Here is a 17,010-nt window from a genome sequence, read left to right as displayed (position 1 = left end):
TTTTCTGCACTTTGGAATTCGCACATTGTTGAGTTATTGAAAGTGTGTGCACAGAATTTTCCTCATGTTGGATTGTAAATTTTGAGCCACATTGTATTATGGTTTTTTGTGTTATTTCACATATTTGTATCATTTTGTCTATATGCACATTTGTTTATTTTATTTGCTTGAGTTTGCATTAGTACATGACTGTAGATCCATTTAATAGGGAGCTGAATGAACTTTCCACTGTCAGAATACACTGATCAATAGCCACAGCTTTCCAAGATTCCTTTTTGACAAAAGTCCATTTAGTGATTGACTTCTATTGAACAGGGACACCCACACATGGATCGAAATATGGCCAGTCCCTGCTGAAACTGCCTAATATTGATCCATCTAAGGTCAGCTTAAATTAGTACTGAAGGATGAGGACTGGGTTTCTATGGTAGAGAATATATGGAAGGGCTCTAGATCTCTTTCGGTTCATGCGTCTGCCCTGAAGGTTTTAACTCGCTGGTACTATACCCCTCTAGACTTCATTTCATGTTTCAAGGAACATTGCACCTTTGCTTTAGTTGGTGTGGCTTGGCTGATACCCTTCTACATGTATTTTGGGCTTGCCCTGATCTGTCGTAGGATTTCGGCGGTGTCTTCTGCTTTGGCGGGTTCGCCGGGGGATTTATCCTTGCAAATTTGCTTATTGGGTGTATCGCTCTCAGGGATCCCAGTTAACCAAAAAGGCTAATTCACACTATCTGCAATTCCACCCTATGGGCCATTGTTCTTTATTGGAAATCTCCAGTGGTCCCTTTGGCTTCAGTCTTAAGGAGAGTTAACATGGTTATGCTTATGGAACGTATTCAATATACATTGCTGGATGGGATGCATTTATTCAACAGGAAATAGGATGGTTGGAGAATGCAGCGACACTTATTATTCATTTGATGGTCTATTATGGGTTGTTTTGTATCGAACCTTTTATTGATCTTGTGGTTGTTCTGCCGATATTATTGACTACCTCTTTCATGTACTGTTTTTTAATACTTTAGTGATTGTACTTTGCATTTCTGTTCATTTCTTATATATGCTTTTTTCAGGCTGTTTATTCTACCTCACTATATGGTGCAGTTTTTGTAGTCTATCTCCTAATAAAAACGTTTGTAAACAAAAAAAAAATAGTACTAAAGGCTCAAGGTTTTTTTTTAACTTTAGTGCATTCTATGCATTAGGGCAAAACAGCTTCTGGGTTCAGCTCCTCCTCAGCCCCCCCCCTTACACTTACTTTGAGCCCCATCTTAATCTAGCGATGTGCATGAGAGCAGCGGCCCTCCCAGGTCTCTCTCTCCTCTTTGGCTCACACAGCAGCAGGAGCCATTGGCTCCTGCTGTAAATCACAGCCAGTAAGCCAATTAGGAGAGAGCAGGGGTCGGGGCCGAGCTGAGCTCTGTGTGTGAATGGACATACAGAGGCTTGCTATTGGGGGCACTCAGCAGATGGGAGGAGCCAGGACCCAAAAAGAAGAGGATCGGAGCTGCTCTGTGCAAAACCATTTCACAGAGCAGGTAAGTATAACCTATTTGGGTTTTTTGTGTGTTTTTATAGTTAATTTCTTTAGAATCACTTTAAAAGATAACTAAAGACAAAAAGTGGAAAGGGATTAGAACCCCTGCTAGGTTTCTATTGTGGTATGTGCCCCATTTAGGGACATTTACCCTCTCTATATGTCCTGTTTACCATTATCATTGAAAGTGAACGTGAAAGAAAACCCCAAGTTTTGTGTTGTCCCCAGAACAGTAATAGAGGGGAAATCTTCCAATGGGGATACCCCAAGGAATTCTTTTCAGGTATTTCCCTACACTTCCTGTTTTGGCTATGTTACAGTAAATTTCCCCAATGGGACACAGATGGGCAAAAAACTGCCTGGGGTATAACCCTCCCTTACTCTTTTCAAAATTAAATGCATATAGCTCTGTTTTAAGCTTCAAATCTACTTGTTGATTCTGTCAGTGAAATTCACCTAATGCAACTTGATGTGATGGGATACAATGCTGCTATACTTCTACTGAATTCAAAGCAATGTTGTCTCTCATGTAGGGTATGCCAGCTTGTAATACAGTGGGGTGAGAAGATTTTCCAAGGGAAGTGACTATTGGCATTGTCACTGCTAATTAATAAGACTGTAGCTTTTTAATCAACATCTGGCCATAGCTCCACTGCTTTATGTCACATTTTGTGTTGGGGAAAAAAAACTTGTCTTGTTTTGTAATGTTGTAATGGGATCATTTTACCAGTTGGCATCAGCAATGCTGCTATAGCTTTCACATAATACAAAATGTGTAAAGTCATACAGCATAACCCAATTGTCTGATATATGTTTTATTGTGTATAGTATTTACTTGTACCTATATTGATTTCTTTTTATCGATCTGTTAGTCATTTTCTTCTCTGAGGCCAAATACATAAAAGTATGTTCAATGTAGAGCATCAGTCTCAATTGTTCCTGGAAATCAGTGAAAGAGGAATAAGCACTTCAAGACGCATTTTGTGCTGTAACGAGAGAATAGGTTTTACAAAGAGGGAGGGCACATCACATATCCCTCTGCTTCCATGCAAGCTTTCACTTTCACAGCTGAGAGCTATTTTTCTATACATTGAAAAGAACATTCATGGATTGTTATTGTTAAAATTAGGAGGAAGAAGCAGCAGACAGCTAATGTACAAGATGAAGCCGACCATCAATTAAATATTGGCTGAGTTACATAGATAAATGTACAATGTAGCTGAAAAGCCATTAAGCACATCTTTAACCACCTCCATACTGGGCACTTTCACCCCCTTCCTGCCCAGGCCAATTTTCATCTTTCAGCGCTGTCGCACTTTGAATGATAATTACTCAGTCATGCAACACTGTACCTATATGGAATTGTTTGCATTTTTTAGACAGATAGAGTTTTCTTTTGCGGATATTTAATCACCACAGTTTTTTTATGCCATAACTGAAAAAAGACCACAAATTTTGACTGTTATAAAATTTTGTACATAAATATTTTTTCTTCATAAATGTAATCACAATTTATACTGACACATTTATTTGGTAAAATAATCCAAATCAGTGTATATTTGGTCTGTGTGAACGTTATACAATCTACAAGCTATGGTTCCAATCCTTAAAAATTGATCACACCTAATCACACCTGATGTACGGACGGCCTATCTCATTTCCTGAGGCTCTAACATGCCAGGACAGTACAGATACTTCCCAAATTACCCCTTTTTGGAAAGTAGACAGTCTGAGATATTTAGTAAGAGACATGGAGAGTTTTTTGAAGTTGTAATTATTTTCCACAATTCTTTGGAAAATGAAAAAATTAAATAAAATGTTTTTTTTTCCAACAAAAATGTCATATTAATAAGTTATTTCCCACACATGGCATAGGCATACTTGCAACTACAGCCCAAAACACATTCTGCTACTTCTCCTGAATATGGTGATACCACATGTTTGAGACTTTTTCACAGCCTAGCCACAAAGAGAGGCCCAACATCCAAGGAGAACCTTCAGGCATTATCCACCTTAAGACCAGGCTGCCTTCTGACACTTTTTGTTTGCAAGTAAAAATCAGTATTTGGCTGCAATTTAGAACCCCCAAACATTATATATTTTTTAGCAGAGGCCCTAGCGATTAAAATGGTGTGTTTTGCCAATTTGTATGTCACACAGTATTTGTACAATGGTTTTACACATTAATGCAAAAATACACTTTAATATATTTTAATGCACACAAGCACAATATAATACCCAATTTTTTGATAAAATATGGTGTTGGGCCAAGTAAATAGATACCAAGCATGACACAGTTTAAAATTGTGCATGCTTGTGAAATGGCACCAAACTTTGGTATTCAAAAATCTCTATAGGTGACGCTTTATAAGCCTTTACAGGTTTAGAGTTACAGAGGAGATCCGGAGCTAGAATTATTGCTCTTGCTCTGACTTCAGCGGCAATATCTCACGCGTGGATCGATCGCCGTCTACATATATGTATGGGACCAACGCGTGCATTCGCCTTTGCATGCAAGCACGGGGGGACAGGGGCGCTATACATTTATTTATTTATTTATTGGTGGGACTCTGGTACACTGTTGCAGATGTTGATTGTCCACCGGCAGACACTGTCAGATGTTGATGTTGCAGTGGAACACTGTTGCAGATGTTTTTGTTCACTGGTACACTGTGACAGATGTTGATGTGATACTGGTATACCGTGACAGATGTTGATTGACCACGATTACACTGTGACAGATGTTTTGTGCACTGGTACAGATGTTGATGTGACACTTGGACAGGGATAGATGGTGTTTGGTGTACTGTGTGGGAATGGCTGCGTGTTCTCTGCATAGCTGAACACTAAATTCATCAGCTATGCAGAGAGCTGTCACAGCCTGCAGCATCCCCCTCCCCCCACACTGAGCTCTCACTGAGCTCAGCATGGAAAACAGCTACAGAGACACATGTCTCTGTTTACATTCAGTGATGGCTGTGATTGGACACAGCCATCATGTGATTGGGAGGGCCAATCAGAGAGCACATATCCCAATCTGTGATGTGCTGTGTCCAAGGGACATAGCAATCACAGGATTGTGCTGCTGCATGGCCCTGATGCTGCACGAGGCACATGTTCTGAGAGGATTTTCAGGAACGTCCACTCAGAATGGGAAAGCTCCCACCCAGCTGTTTATTTGCAGTGGCCAGGTGAGAAGCGGTTAACAATTTCTAACTGCTCAACAGGGGAAGCAAAAATAATCCACAGTACATTTTTCCAATAGGTTTTTGACAGTTAAGTCTCATAGGAGAAAATATATTAGATCCTACATCAAAAATGGCAGTCATAAATATGCCCATATGGTACTTATGCCTTAGTGAACAATGTGTTCCATCGCAGTAATATTCATTGGTTTATGTAGAATTAGCATGTTTACTTGTCAGATGCAGTGGGTGCAGCCCCTCTAATACACATGAAGCTGCATGGACCCCAGACTTTCACAGCTTTATAAAAGAGAATATGAGCCTTTCACACACACAGTAATGACCTTGCAGTATTATGATGTCAGCTCTACTTTTGTGTCCATCCGATCTAATACTAAAGCCTGGTAGCCCTCGTACATGGGAATGATTCATTAGAAAAAAATGTTTCTTTTTCAATGAGCTAACAGATGTACTGTAAAGCCTGCTACATATGACATGATCAGACTTATGAACTGTTGATCACATGTACAATTACACAACATCTAACACTATAGACCGTCTTTTCACTTATTGTGTACAAAGGTAGCATGACATGGCTACAGGCAAAGGAGCAAATAATGCACTGACAGGCACTCATTACCCTATTAGTATTAGGACACCCAATTATCTAAATTTGAATTTTTGGTGAAATGTTAAACTACATTTATGGATAGAGTTCTCTACTTCTAAATGTTCTATTTTTCAAATTTGACATAGTAGTTTGCTTTATAATAAAAGACACATCCTACAAAGAAAAGAAAAGTGCAAGCTATAGATTGGAAATAAAACTGCAATTGGACTTAAAGTTGTTGTAAAGGGTGAAGGTTTTGTACCTTCATACATTCTATGCATTATTGTAAAAAACTTTAGTGTGCAGCTCCCCCCCTCTCAGAAACATCTAAAACTTACATGAGCCCAATCTTGATCTGCTGATGTGCACAAGAGCAGCGGTTCCCCTCAGTTTCTCCCTCCTTATTGGCTGTCAATCACAGCTAGTGAGGAGGGAGTGGGGTGGGACTGAGCCAAGGTCTGTGTGTACCATAGACACACAGAGCCGGCTTGGGAGCGAGCAGGCATGAGTGCCCCCCCAACCAAGCAGCTTGTTCTGGGGGCACTCAGCAAGGGAGAGAGGCCAGAAGCATCGGCAAGGGACCCAAAAAGAGGAGAATCAGGGCTGCTCTGTGCAAAATCGTTGCAAAGAGCACGTAAGTATGATGTGTTTACCATTTCAAAGAACAAAAAAATTTAGAACCACTTTTAAATATTCAGTTCTACAGGCACAAATATATTGTTTTTTGCTCAGTGCTATTTAGCCCAGGTGGACCTACCTAAGAACATTTTAATTTCCAGACATATTAGAAATCATACAACTTAAAGCTGACATAGGCAGTAAGATCAGTAACAATCTCTGTACTGGGACCCAGGCATCTTTTATGGCATCTAGTAAACAATTAAAATAAGGGTATGACAACCAGGTAAAACTGCCTATCTCTGCTGTACATTCTTGACTTTTAATGTGCAAAATGTAGAAGAAGAGCGGCATTACCCACAGCAAGAGGTCTGCTTTCATCTTGTACAGCCAGACATACAGGCAATGTTGCTGCCTATCCAGCCTTCGGCTGGCAAAGTTTTTTTTTTAATGATGGCCAGTACAGAGACATTGGGTGACTGAGTCTGATCTTGGTCAGCCAATTACTAGGCATGGGCCAGCTCAGTACAGATCCCAGCTATCATTCTCATCAGGAATATGCAACTCAACAGACATATGAAGTAGTAAGACGATCCGAAAGGAGTGCTAGCTGCTGTATCTTTGCTGTTACTAGCATTGCAATGGGTTAAAGGTTAACATAAAATCACAATTACCCTTTAGGCCTCTTGCACACTGCAGCTTGAAAAAGCTCAGTAGAGCATTTTTTTTACTGAAGTAAAATGTAGCCCATTATTTTCAATGTGCCTTTACACACAGGTGCGGAAATCAAGCGGCACGTATTCCTCAGTGCAAAAAAAAAAATTAGGAACATCTGCATTTTTGGGCAGTACTTTACACTGCGTTCGCACATTTGCGTGAATACACGCAAATGTGTGCAAATATGCACAGATGTGCATGAATACATGCATAAAAATTCATTTTCACTAAGAATATATTGTGCACCATATGAGCCAACACGGGCAAATACGTGCATAAATACGCACAAAACAAATGTCTGAAAGTACGTTTAAAAAAGCAGACACTCAAACATCAGCACCATGAGCAAGAGGCCTTAACTAGCCAGGTTTTTCATCCAACGCTTTCAATATCTGTAGAATATCCAAGAGGGGAAATCCTTTGCATAGCCAAATCTCATGGATGATTGTCCCTTGCATGTGTATCTTTACAAGCTGAAAGCAGACATCTTGCTGTGGGCAGTGGCACTCAGATTTGAGTTTTATGCATCACTTTCAATTTCAAGAATGCATAGATTTTTCTATATTTTATTTAATAATTATTCTTAGCATATTTATTTTCTAACAACTCTAATCTCCTTGTAACATTGAACGCATAACTTAATTATGCTGTTTTTTTTCTTTTACAAAACAGATGCGCACAACTCAGAAGGTTTCTGTGTGGCCAGTTGGTCTTGTTGGAGGAAGACGTTATGAACGGCCAGTTGTAGAAAATGGGAAGGTTGTGGGCTGGTACACTGGATGGAGAGCAGACAGACCATTTGCCATTGACATGGCTGGTAAGGAGTGAACAGAACATATTAAACAACGTTATTAAAAATGTATTAAAGAAGAACTGCATGTTACCTATTTCAACAATGTTTTTATTTTCATACTTCCAGCTGCAATATATTTAGAAGCATATTAGAGATTATGAATAATGCATTTTCTTCATTTGAGATGCTTACACTTACAAAGAAATCACTTAAAATGAGTAATGGGAGGTTGCTCTTTTTTTTAAAAAATATAATTATATGATTCTTCATCATTTATATTTAAATATCAAAATTAATTTGAGACACATATCTGTGTCTTCACTATGAATTTTTACCAAGTAGAAAAATGCAAAATATGGAATGCCATCATTGAAGTCAATGGTGGCTTTAAACCTTAGCTTTGTGCTTTAAATGTAAGCGTCATATTTGATGAAAGTGTTACTTCATTCAAGCAGCTAAATATCCAATTTTATATGTCAATAGGGAACTAGGATTTGTAATTATGTCCAAACAATCTTATCATCCCAGCACACCTTTTCAGGTGACATTGTCAGATTATAGAGCTCCACTGGAGGGGCAACACAGCTTGGTTAAGAACTCCCCCCAGTCTGCTGTTTGGACCACGTTACCCCTTCTTGTCAGAACACGTGCATGTTTCAGAATCTGACTGACTCCTTCTCTTTCCCAGTCTAAGCCTTGCTTGTGCAAGGATTACAGGGTGCAGATCAAGTATGCTTTTAAACCTGTCATATCTTTTACTCTATGTATGCAATCTTTGTTTTGCAAAAAAAATTCATAAATAACAAAGGATCTGCAGAGGGTTATATAAGAAGACAACAAAGCAACATCTGCCTGTCTCGAAGCTTGCTTTACGTGATTGAAGCCTCGGTGGAGCTGTCTGAACGCTCATTCCTTTGACTCCTTGACTTGTGTTTGCAAATTTCAGCTAGAGTTACTGAGCTCTGTAAGTAATGTTTTTTTACAGCAGGTTATAAGGATGAGTGGAGTGATTTTGGCAAAATAAATTTTGCAGCAAAATGAATGATTTTACCATGGAAGAAATTTCATCATAGCAGAAACTCTGAATGTTGCTATAACTACTACTAGGATCTGTTTTATTTTGATAGTTGACTTTTTTTGCAGTGTATTTAGGGTAACCTAGATTTTTTTTCACTTAGGGTTCTTTGTATTTGTGATAGTTTTCCTTTTTGTGTATTTGAATGTTATTCATTCACTTTAAAATGGTAGCTTGGTTTAAATATTTAATTACTGGTTTAATGATTTTTATTTTATTTTTGTATACCAATATTTTCACCATTTCCTGAATGCTGGGATATGGCTGGTTTCATCCTATATATTTTTAATTTATTCATTCACTATCTCTTTTTTTTTTTATTCTACTTTTTATTTTTTTGGGAAACACAATGTAAATAATGAGGTTATTGAAGGAAAACAAAATGGCTCAACAACTAGTCAATGATAGTGCCATCTTTAAACATCCTGCATGTGCCCTGGCAGAGGACTGGAGCATGACTGAGCAGGCACAGGGCATTCCCAAACATGCACACAGATTCCACTGGGTTCTGATATCTGGGACCTTTCTGAGACGCATAGCATCTATATGCATGTGTGGGAACCCCCTGTAGGTTTCTGCTACATGGCAGAGACCTCTTTGTGCACATGCAAAATCTTGAGGTGTTTCTTCCTCCTGGGATGTGATGAGGCTATCATTCTTAATTAGACAAGGAATTAGCAGTGCACTGCAACATAAAAAAAATTACAATTCTGTTAAAAATATAAATAATTTTCCAATTCTGTAGGGGGAAGGGGGAGAAAACAGACTGTTATATTGGGTGAAGGCATGCTTTAGTTTTACTTTCCACATAATACATTTTGCCAAAATGACAAGATTTCACCAAAATCTCTCACTTTTTATTGAAAGGTATTGGGAAATGAGAACTCTCAATTTTACTAACCCCAAGCAGTAAAACGACAGAGGAAACTGTAAAAAGACACCCGATATGCCACCTGTTGATTGGATATAAGACTAACATGGCAATGATAGGAGCTAGGACAAACGCTAGCACTGCCAGAATTACACTGTCAAAATGGTAATTACTTTTCAATGGTATGACTATAGCATACAACCAATATATACTCTAGCATACAACGACTGTAACCAAGGATAAGTATTAGTGATAATAATCTAAACATTTATTAATGTTACTCTTGAATATAATATTCAATATGTGTTGTTGAAAGGAAGAATGTATTTAAAATATTAAATGGATTCACCGAAATGTTCTATGCACTCAAGACCAATAATACATACATAGATGAAATCTAGGAAACTATTATTATTCTATTACTGTCTTATTTATGTGTGAGTCAGTGTTTGTGTAATGTGTGGGCGCTCCTGTACCTGATGTAAAGCATTAATATAAACAGCATGCTTATTTTCATGATAAGAATGAATACTACAAAGAATGGAGTTGTACTCTACACCCATCAACCACGTTTGCTTTGTAGTGAATAAGCCGGAGAAAAGTAAAGTGACTCTTTTGTTATCTTGGCAACATGCAGTGGAAAGGAAAATGCAGACTATGACATTTTTAGAAGTGAGAAAAGTTGACCTGTTGTATAAGTCAGTCTCAGCTCTCAGGTGGGTTTATTAACTAAATAGCATGTATCTTTAGAAATCCAACATGCCAGCTGGGAATTGGCTATATGCCTCTGGATGTTCATTCAAAAGGTGAACCATGACCCTACAGAATCTCATTATTGGCATGCCTTACAAATAACACATGCAAATACCTCAAACAATATAATAAACAGGTAAGCACTGAAGCCTTTTCTAGCTGGTAAATATGCCAGAGAGATGAAGGCATGAATTCTGGAATTAGGATCACAAACGGTCCTCATAGGACGTTGAACATGTCTGCTATGGCTATACCTCTGTTGGATTAAAACTATATGGTAGTAATATATTACTGAATTAGATTAGCTTTATATATACACATATATATATATATATATATATATATATATATATATATATATATATATATATATTACAATAGATTATGCTAGACACAACCAAGTGTAACTGTCTGTATCCAGCAAAATGTTTCAGATAACTATCTCAGTAGTAAGTGAGAGGTATTTTGTTCTGAGGCCTGCAAAAAAATATACAGTAATTAGTGCTCCTCATGACCTCTAGTTAAGGAGTAGAGGAAGGGAATGGATGGTATCGGGGCAGTGGAGAGCTTAACGTCTGATGTGATCGGTAAATGAAATATACAGGGGGCAATAAGGGAAGAGAAGAGTGGTGGGGTACAAGGGCGATGGGGATAGGAAAGTAGGAGAAAGAGAGCAGGAGAGTAAAAAGAAAATTAAGAGAAGAGAGAGTGAGAGAAGAGACAAAAGGAGGGGGGCCATTTTTTACAAAAGTCATGCGACGTTATTTTAACTACTCAAAATAAATGGTCTGCTTTTACAAAGACCTCTCGATCATCTGCTTTGCTGTAGAAAAATCGTGGATAAAAAGGTGGATTTTTGTACACTCCACCATTCTTTAACTCAGTAGGGCTTTTACAGGGTTCTTTAGGATGTATCTATTCAGAAGAGTATAGATTAATTGGTAGGTATGTGACCACAACCATCTGAAATGCTTAGGGGAGGGGAGAGGTAGCCAGGGATGGCATGTGAAGAGTCTAGAAGGGACCAAATACCATCTCATTAGTATTTTGTAATTGTGTTTGGTGCCCAGAATATAGATTGAGTATTTTGTGGTGTTTAGCTAAACATCCTGCCAATCCTTTTGGGAGATGATTATCTCCATTTGTCTTTCCAAGTTAATAATATGAGGATTTTCAATATTTTTAAGTAAAGATGTAATGTTTTCTTTTCACGTATTGGATATTTCCTGTCACAGGGATGGTGTAAGTCCTTAATTGATTCTATGGATACAAAACCTGAGGGTCGGAGGTGATCATATATTGGCATGTCACCATTGAACAAAGCTCCTGAGAGAATCCTAGATAGGGGTGAATAAGGGGTTTCCTAAAAAGGTAGAAAGGGGTAGGCTGGACCTGGAATCAGGTCACCTAGTCATAGGGTCTAGTCCACTAGACACCTGGTGTCAATCAAGGTTGGCCCCTCATTGGTCGCTTGTACCCAATGGCACCCTCTGTTCATCAGTGATACAGAGAGGTATATGGGACTGGCTCCAATGATATTTGGGGTTTCCTGTGGAGTGTGTTTTAGAGCAAGCTATTAGAACAGGTGGGGAATACTATCAGGGGGTAGGGAGGAGTCAGTGAGTGTCATTCCTCAGCTCCCTCTGTCGCTGTGATTTCTGGGGGGGTTGGTGGTGGTGGTGTGTGGGTTAGGGGAGGGGAGCATGGTGTGGAGGGGTGGAGAGGGTGTTGTGACCTTGCATCAGGGCGGATTGGTCACCTCCTTTGTACACCATCTTTGGGAGTGCCCTTTTGGGGAGCTCCTGTTTTGGGGGAGCAATATGGTCAGGATTGGTACCTTTGTCTCCGATGCATTGTGTTTTTATATTTTTTATTACATAATTGACATATAATAATCATTGGTTTGAGGGAAACCTTATAGGTGTGTAGCCTATTTTCTTTTTCTTTTGTTTTTATTCCTTTTAAACACAGCACAACAATTTACAGATGTTATGGCCAGTGGGCTGCAACATACACTGGACTGTAAGAGACTATTATTTAACCGCCTCCTGCCTGCCATATAAGGAAATGACGAGCGCAAGGCAGTTCTCTCATTCTGGGAGGACATCATATGACGTCCTTCCACTCTAACCGCGTGTGCACACCCCCGGGAGCGCGCAGACTGGCGATTGGTAAGATCAGAAAGAGCCGAAGACGTCGGCTCTGTCATGTGATCATCTGTGTCCAAGCATAGCTGATCACATGTAAATATGCCGGTTATCTGCATTTCTCTCCTCACGAGCTGTCACGCTGACAGCTCAATAGGAGAAGAGAACCGGTAAGCAGCATTACTCAGAGGGTACATGTACACTGATCATCAGGGCACTGATGATCAGTGTGCCCTGATTATCAGTGTAGCCCCATCAGTGCCATCTGTCAGTGTCCATCAATGCCACCTGCCAGTGCCCATCAGTGTCACATCAATGCCACATATCAGTGCCTACCAGTGCACATCAATGCCACATATCAGTGCCCATCTAAGCTGCCTTTCAGTGTCACCCATCAGTGCCAGTCAGTGCCGCCTATCAGTGCCCATCAGTGCCGCCTATCAGTGCCGCCTAACAGTGCCATATATGAGTGCTGCCTTTCACTGCCCATCAGTGATGCCTGTCAATGCCACCTACCAGTGCCTCCTCATCAGTACCCATCAGTGCCGCCTATCAGTGGCCATCACTGCAGCCTCATTAGCGCACATCAGTAAAGGAGAAAAATCACTTATTTACAAAATGTTATAACAGAAACTAAGAAAAAACATTTTGAAAATTGGCCTGGGCAGGAAGGGGGTATAAGTGCCCTGTAGGCAAGTGGTTAATAAGTCAAAAATATGTTTTTTTTTTCTCAAAATTATTGGTTTTTTTTTTAGAGCACAAAAAATAAAAAACGCACAGGCAATCAAATACCACCAAAAGAAAGCTCTAATTGTGGGGGAAAAGGCCATAAATTACATCTGAGTGCATGACCGTGCAATTGTCAGTTAAAGTAACGCAGTGCTGTAATGCAAAAAATGGCCTGGTCATTAAGGGGGGTAAACCTTCAAGAGGGCAAGTGGTTAGGGATGCCCTCGGAGAAGGAGACAACCACGTTGTAGCCATCTTTCGGCAATAGTGCAGCATTAAAATGGTTAAAAAATGGTCATTCTTCACAGTCTTGGCAGTTCAAACACCCTCAAGACATTGCTTAGTGCCTGGGCAACCAAATTGCTGTTATTAGTTTATAAAAAACGATTCCTGCCAAACATTGGTTACCATAAAATATAAAATGATCACATAAAGATGCCATAGTTCAGTACTCACCATTAGATTTTTGTATTGTGAAGCCAGCCTTCAGCTCATGCCTCCCACACTTCGGTGATTCCCCGGCAGAGGATGTCACCCTGGTTCCAGTCTGTTGGGTGCCTTATACACTGAGACTTTTTTGGCAGCTAAACAAAGGAACCTGCAGCTAGACATCCTGCGATATCAGCCAAACAGACAGATGCATTCATTCACAAGTAAGTCGCAGCGAGTACCTGCTGCTTAAAGGAGATCTATGCTCACAGAGTACATTTGCATTTTATAACATCAGTATTGTAATAACAACACAAAAATAGTTATATTTGATATTCCAATATAAGTTTACTTTAAAAAAATTACTTTCATGTTGTGGGTGCTGCCTGTTTACTGGCCAAATCTTTTCACAACTTCATGAACTCCCTGCATGCCTTGCAGCTTCTCCTCTGCTGTTTACTTTCCGTTTCTAAGGACTACATATCCCACGGTACCTTGCTATCTATCCACAGTGATTCTTGTACTGACTCCGCCCCCTTAACCCACTCTTCCCAGGTCCTTTGTAGTTCAGAAGGCAGGTTCTGTGAAATGTGTGACATAGTAGTGCCTACTCACAGGTTATAGTGAATATATGTCATAGAATTCAAGGAAGTAATGTGTGAGGATCTTTAACCGCTTCCCGACTGCCCTATAGCATACATACCTCTACAGGGCAGCAATTCATGCATATATAGGTGAATTTGCACGAGGCACGCCTGCACCCTACCCGCTCCGCCATTCGCAGCCGCTGCTGTTAATCACCGGTTCCCTGTCGGTGATTACTCACCAGCGCCCGGTGATTGCCGAGCATCTCCAATGGGGAGGAGAACTGTTTGTAAACTAAACAGTTCTCCTCCCTATCAGCTCCTGCACACTGCTTTGGATGGATGTGCACAACACAGCCATGCAAAGCAGTGTGCTTACAGTGAAGCACACAGACACAGCTTACAGTGAAACAGCACACAGTTAACCCTTTGATCGCCCCTCATGTTAATCCCTTCCTGCCCAGTGCCCTAAGTATAGTGTCAGTGCTTTTTATTAGCACCGATCACTGTATAGGTGTCACTGGGGATGTCAGCGACACCACGTCAGTTTCCCCCAGTGTCAGAATGCCTGCTGCAGTCCCGTTATAAGTCGCTGATCGCCGCCATTACTATAAAAAATAAAATAAAAATTCACAGTATCTATACCGCCATTTGTAAACAATATAAGTTTCACATAAACCAATTCATTTACACATATTGGAAGTGCAAAAAATAAAAATAAAAAACACACAGGCGATCAAATACCATCGAAAGAAAGCTCAATTTGTGGGGGAAAAAAAGGACATAAATTTAATTTGGGTGCAGCGTTGCATGACCGCGCAATTGTCAGTTAAAGCAACGCAGCGCTGTGACACAAAAAAATGGCCTGGTCAGGAAAGGGGGGTAAAGCCTCAGGAGGGCAAGTGGTTAAAGTAAGTTTACAAACATCAGGATTGTTCAGAGTAATAGGAGTAGGCTGAAAATAATTGATATACAATGTGGAAAGGCAGATATCTGTGTATGCTACATTCAGTGCGCCTCCATGTGCAATGCTTTCTACAAGTGCCTGTTTACAATCGTGCACTGACATTTGTCACATAAAGGAACATTTGGATTTTAATGAGTGTTTCTTAGACCACATTCTATTTGCCACCCCAGTCTTCTCTTCTGTTTTGCATATTAGATATTACATTGATATTGTCCAATAACTGTCCAAGGGTGACCATAAGTAATTGAGTTGAGCAGCAATAGATGAAATATAATGTACCTAGTAACCTTCGCCTGCAATCAGTCTGTGCCTTAGATGCTTGTGCATATTTTTGTTATTGTAATTGATGTTAAGATTCATACTATAGAAAAAGTAGATTAGCCACTACCATTACTTAATCTCCCCACCCAAAGTTTATGTAATCCTTAACAATTAACATATTTTAATTGGTCCCTTTTGGTTGGTTTCACATACAATTGAAAGTCTTTTGTTATATCAGTTTGATTTAAAAAAACAAAACTGTTTTTTTTACTGGAAATCTAATGAGTAGATAACTTCCTGTGCTCTTTGCCTGTCCTGTCTGTAATCAATTAAATTGTTATCTGAGAACTATAAATCCACACCCCTCCATAGCATAGAGCGGTGTTGCTCTGTAGTTATCTGTTTCTGTTGTCCTGATTCAAAAGGGTGAAGGAGTGTTGTCATCCAAGGACTGGAAGTGTGCGACTGGTATAATCATCAGGTGAAAATAAACGGGGGAAAAAAAAAGCTTGAAAGTAGAAACTATTGCATTCAAGACTGAGCATATCACAAATAAAAAGTCCAAATTTGGTGCAAAAATGCCAGTACTCCAATATTGATATAGTGCTTCACTTGACAGTGATGTTGTGCCTCACATGGAATCACACTCACCCTATGCTGATGACCAACTATTGCTAGTGTGGTCAACAGTGCTTATTGGGCATACCCCTATACAGTCCTCTCTATTCAGTTGTCTAAGAAAGATGTAGCATGTAAGACAGAATTCTCTCAGGAGAAAAACAACAGGAAGGAGGATCCTATAGTGTAATATCATTAACCACTTGTCCTCCAGAAGATTTACCCACCTTCCTGACCAGGCCATTTTTTGCGTTACGGTGTTCCGTTATTTTAACTGACAATTGCGCGGTGATGCAACACTGCACCCAAATGAAATTTATGTCCTTTTTTCGCCCCACAAATAGAGCTTTATTTTGGTAGTAGTTGATTGCCTGTGTGTTTTTATTTTTTGCACTATAAAAAAAAGGCCGACAATTTTGAGAAAAAAAACAATATTTTTGGCTTTTTGCTACTAAACATGTCCAGTAAAAAAAAACTAAATTTTACCATAAATTTAGGCCAAAATGTATTCTGCTACATGTCTTTGCTAAAAACAAATAACAATACGTGTGAATGAATTGGTTTACGCGAACGTTATAGCATTTAGAAATGGCGGTATGTATACTGGGATTTATTTTTTTTTTTACTAGTAAATGGCGGTAATCAGCGACTTACAGCAGGACTGCGGCGGGCATTCTGACACAGGGGAGAACTAACTTGATGTCACTGACATCCCCATTGACACCAATACAGTGATCAGTGCTAATAAAAATGCACTGACACTGTACTAATGGCACTGAGCAGGAAGGGGTTAACATGTGGGGCGATCAAAGGGTTAACTGTGTGCTGTATGCTGTTTTACTGTAAGCTATGCAGACCCATACAAAGCAGTGTGTTGGAGTTGACAGGGGAGATAACGGTATTGTTTACATACAGTTCCCTCCCCCCATTGGTAATGCTCGGCGATCTCCAGGTGCCAGCGAGTAATAACCAGCCGGGACCCATTGATTGACAGCCGAGGCTGCGAACACTGGAAATACAAAATCACGTATATATACACATGATCTTGCGCACCCCTGCGCCCTGTAGCAGTATAGCGGGAAAGCTGTTAAGTATTTTTAATAAAGTTAA

At 39.7% G+C, this 17,010-nt stretch overlaps 1 protein-coding gene across 1 annotated transcript in view; it reads left to right on the top strand.

Moving 5' to 3' along the window:
* The window catches only part of B3GAT2 (beta-1,3-glucuronyltransferase 2), a 203,236-nt gene that overhangs the window by 128,782 nt on the left and 57,444 nt on the right, over window positions 1–17,010 (top strand). The window contains exon 2 of the mRNA XM_089681338.1: window positions 7,346–7,490. Coding sequence (XP_089537464.1) covers window positions 7,346–7,490 — 145 coding nt within the window. The remainder of the gene's footprint in view (window positions 1–7,345; window positions 7,491–17,010) is intronic.

This window comes from Staurois parvus, unplaced genomic scaffold (assembly GCF_062004578.1).
Source record: "Staurois parvus isolate SC_StPar_1 unplaced genomic scaffold, SC_StPar_1.0 ptg000264l, whole genome shotgun sequence".
Classification (NCBI taxonomy): Eukaryota; Metazoa; Chordata; class Amphibia; order Anura; family Ranidae; genus Staurois; species Staurois parvus.
Note: the sequence above shows the minus strand (reverse complement) of the source record. Positions and strands in the feature narration are given on the sequence as shown.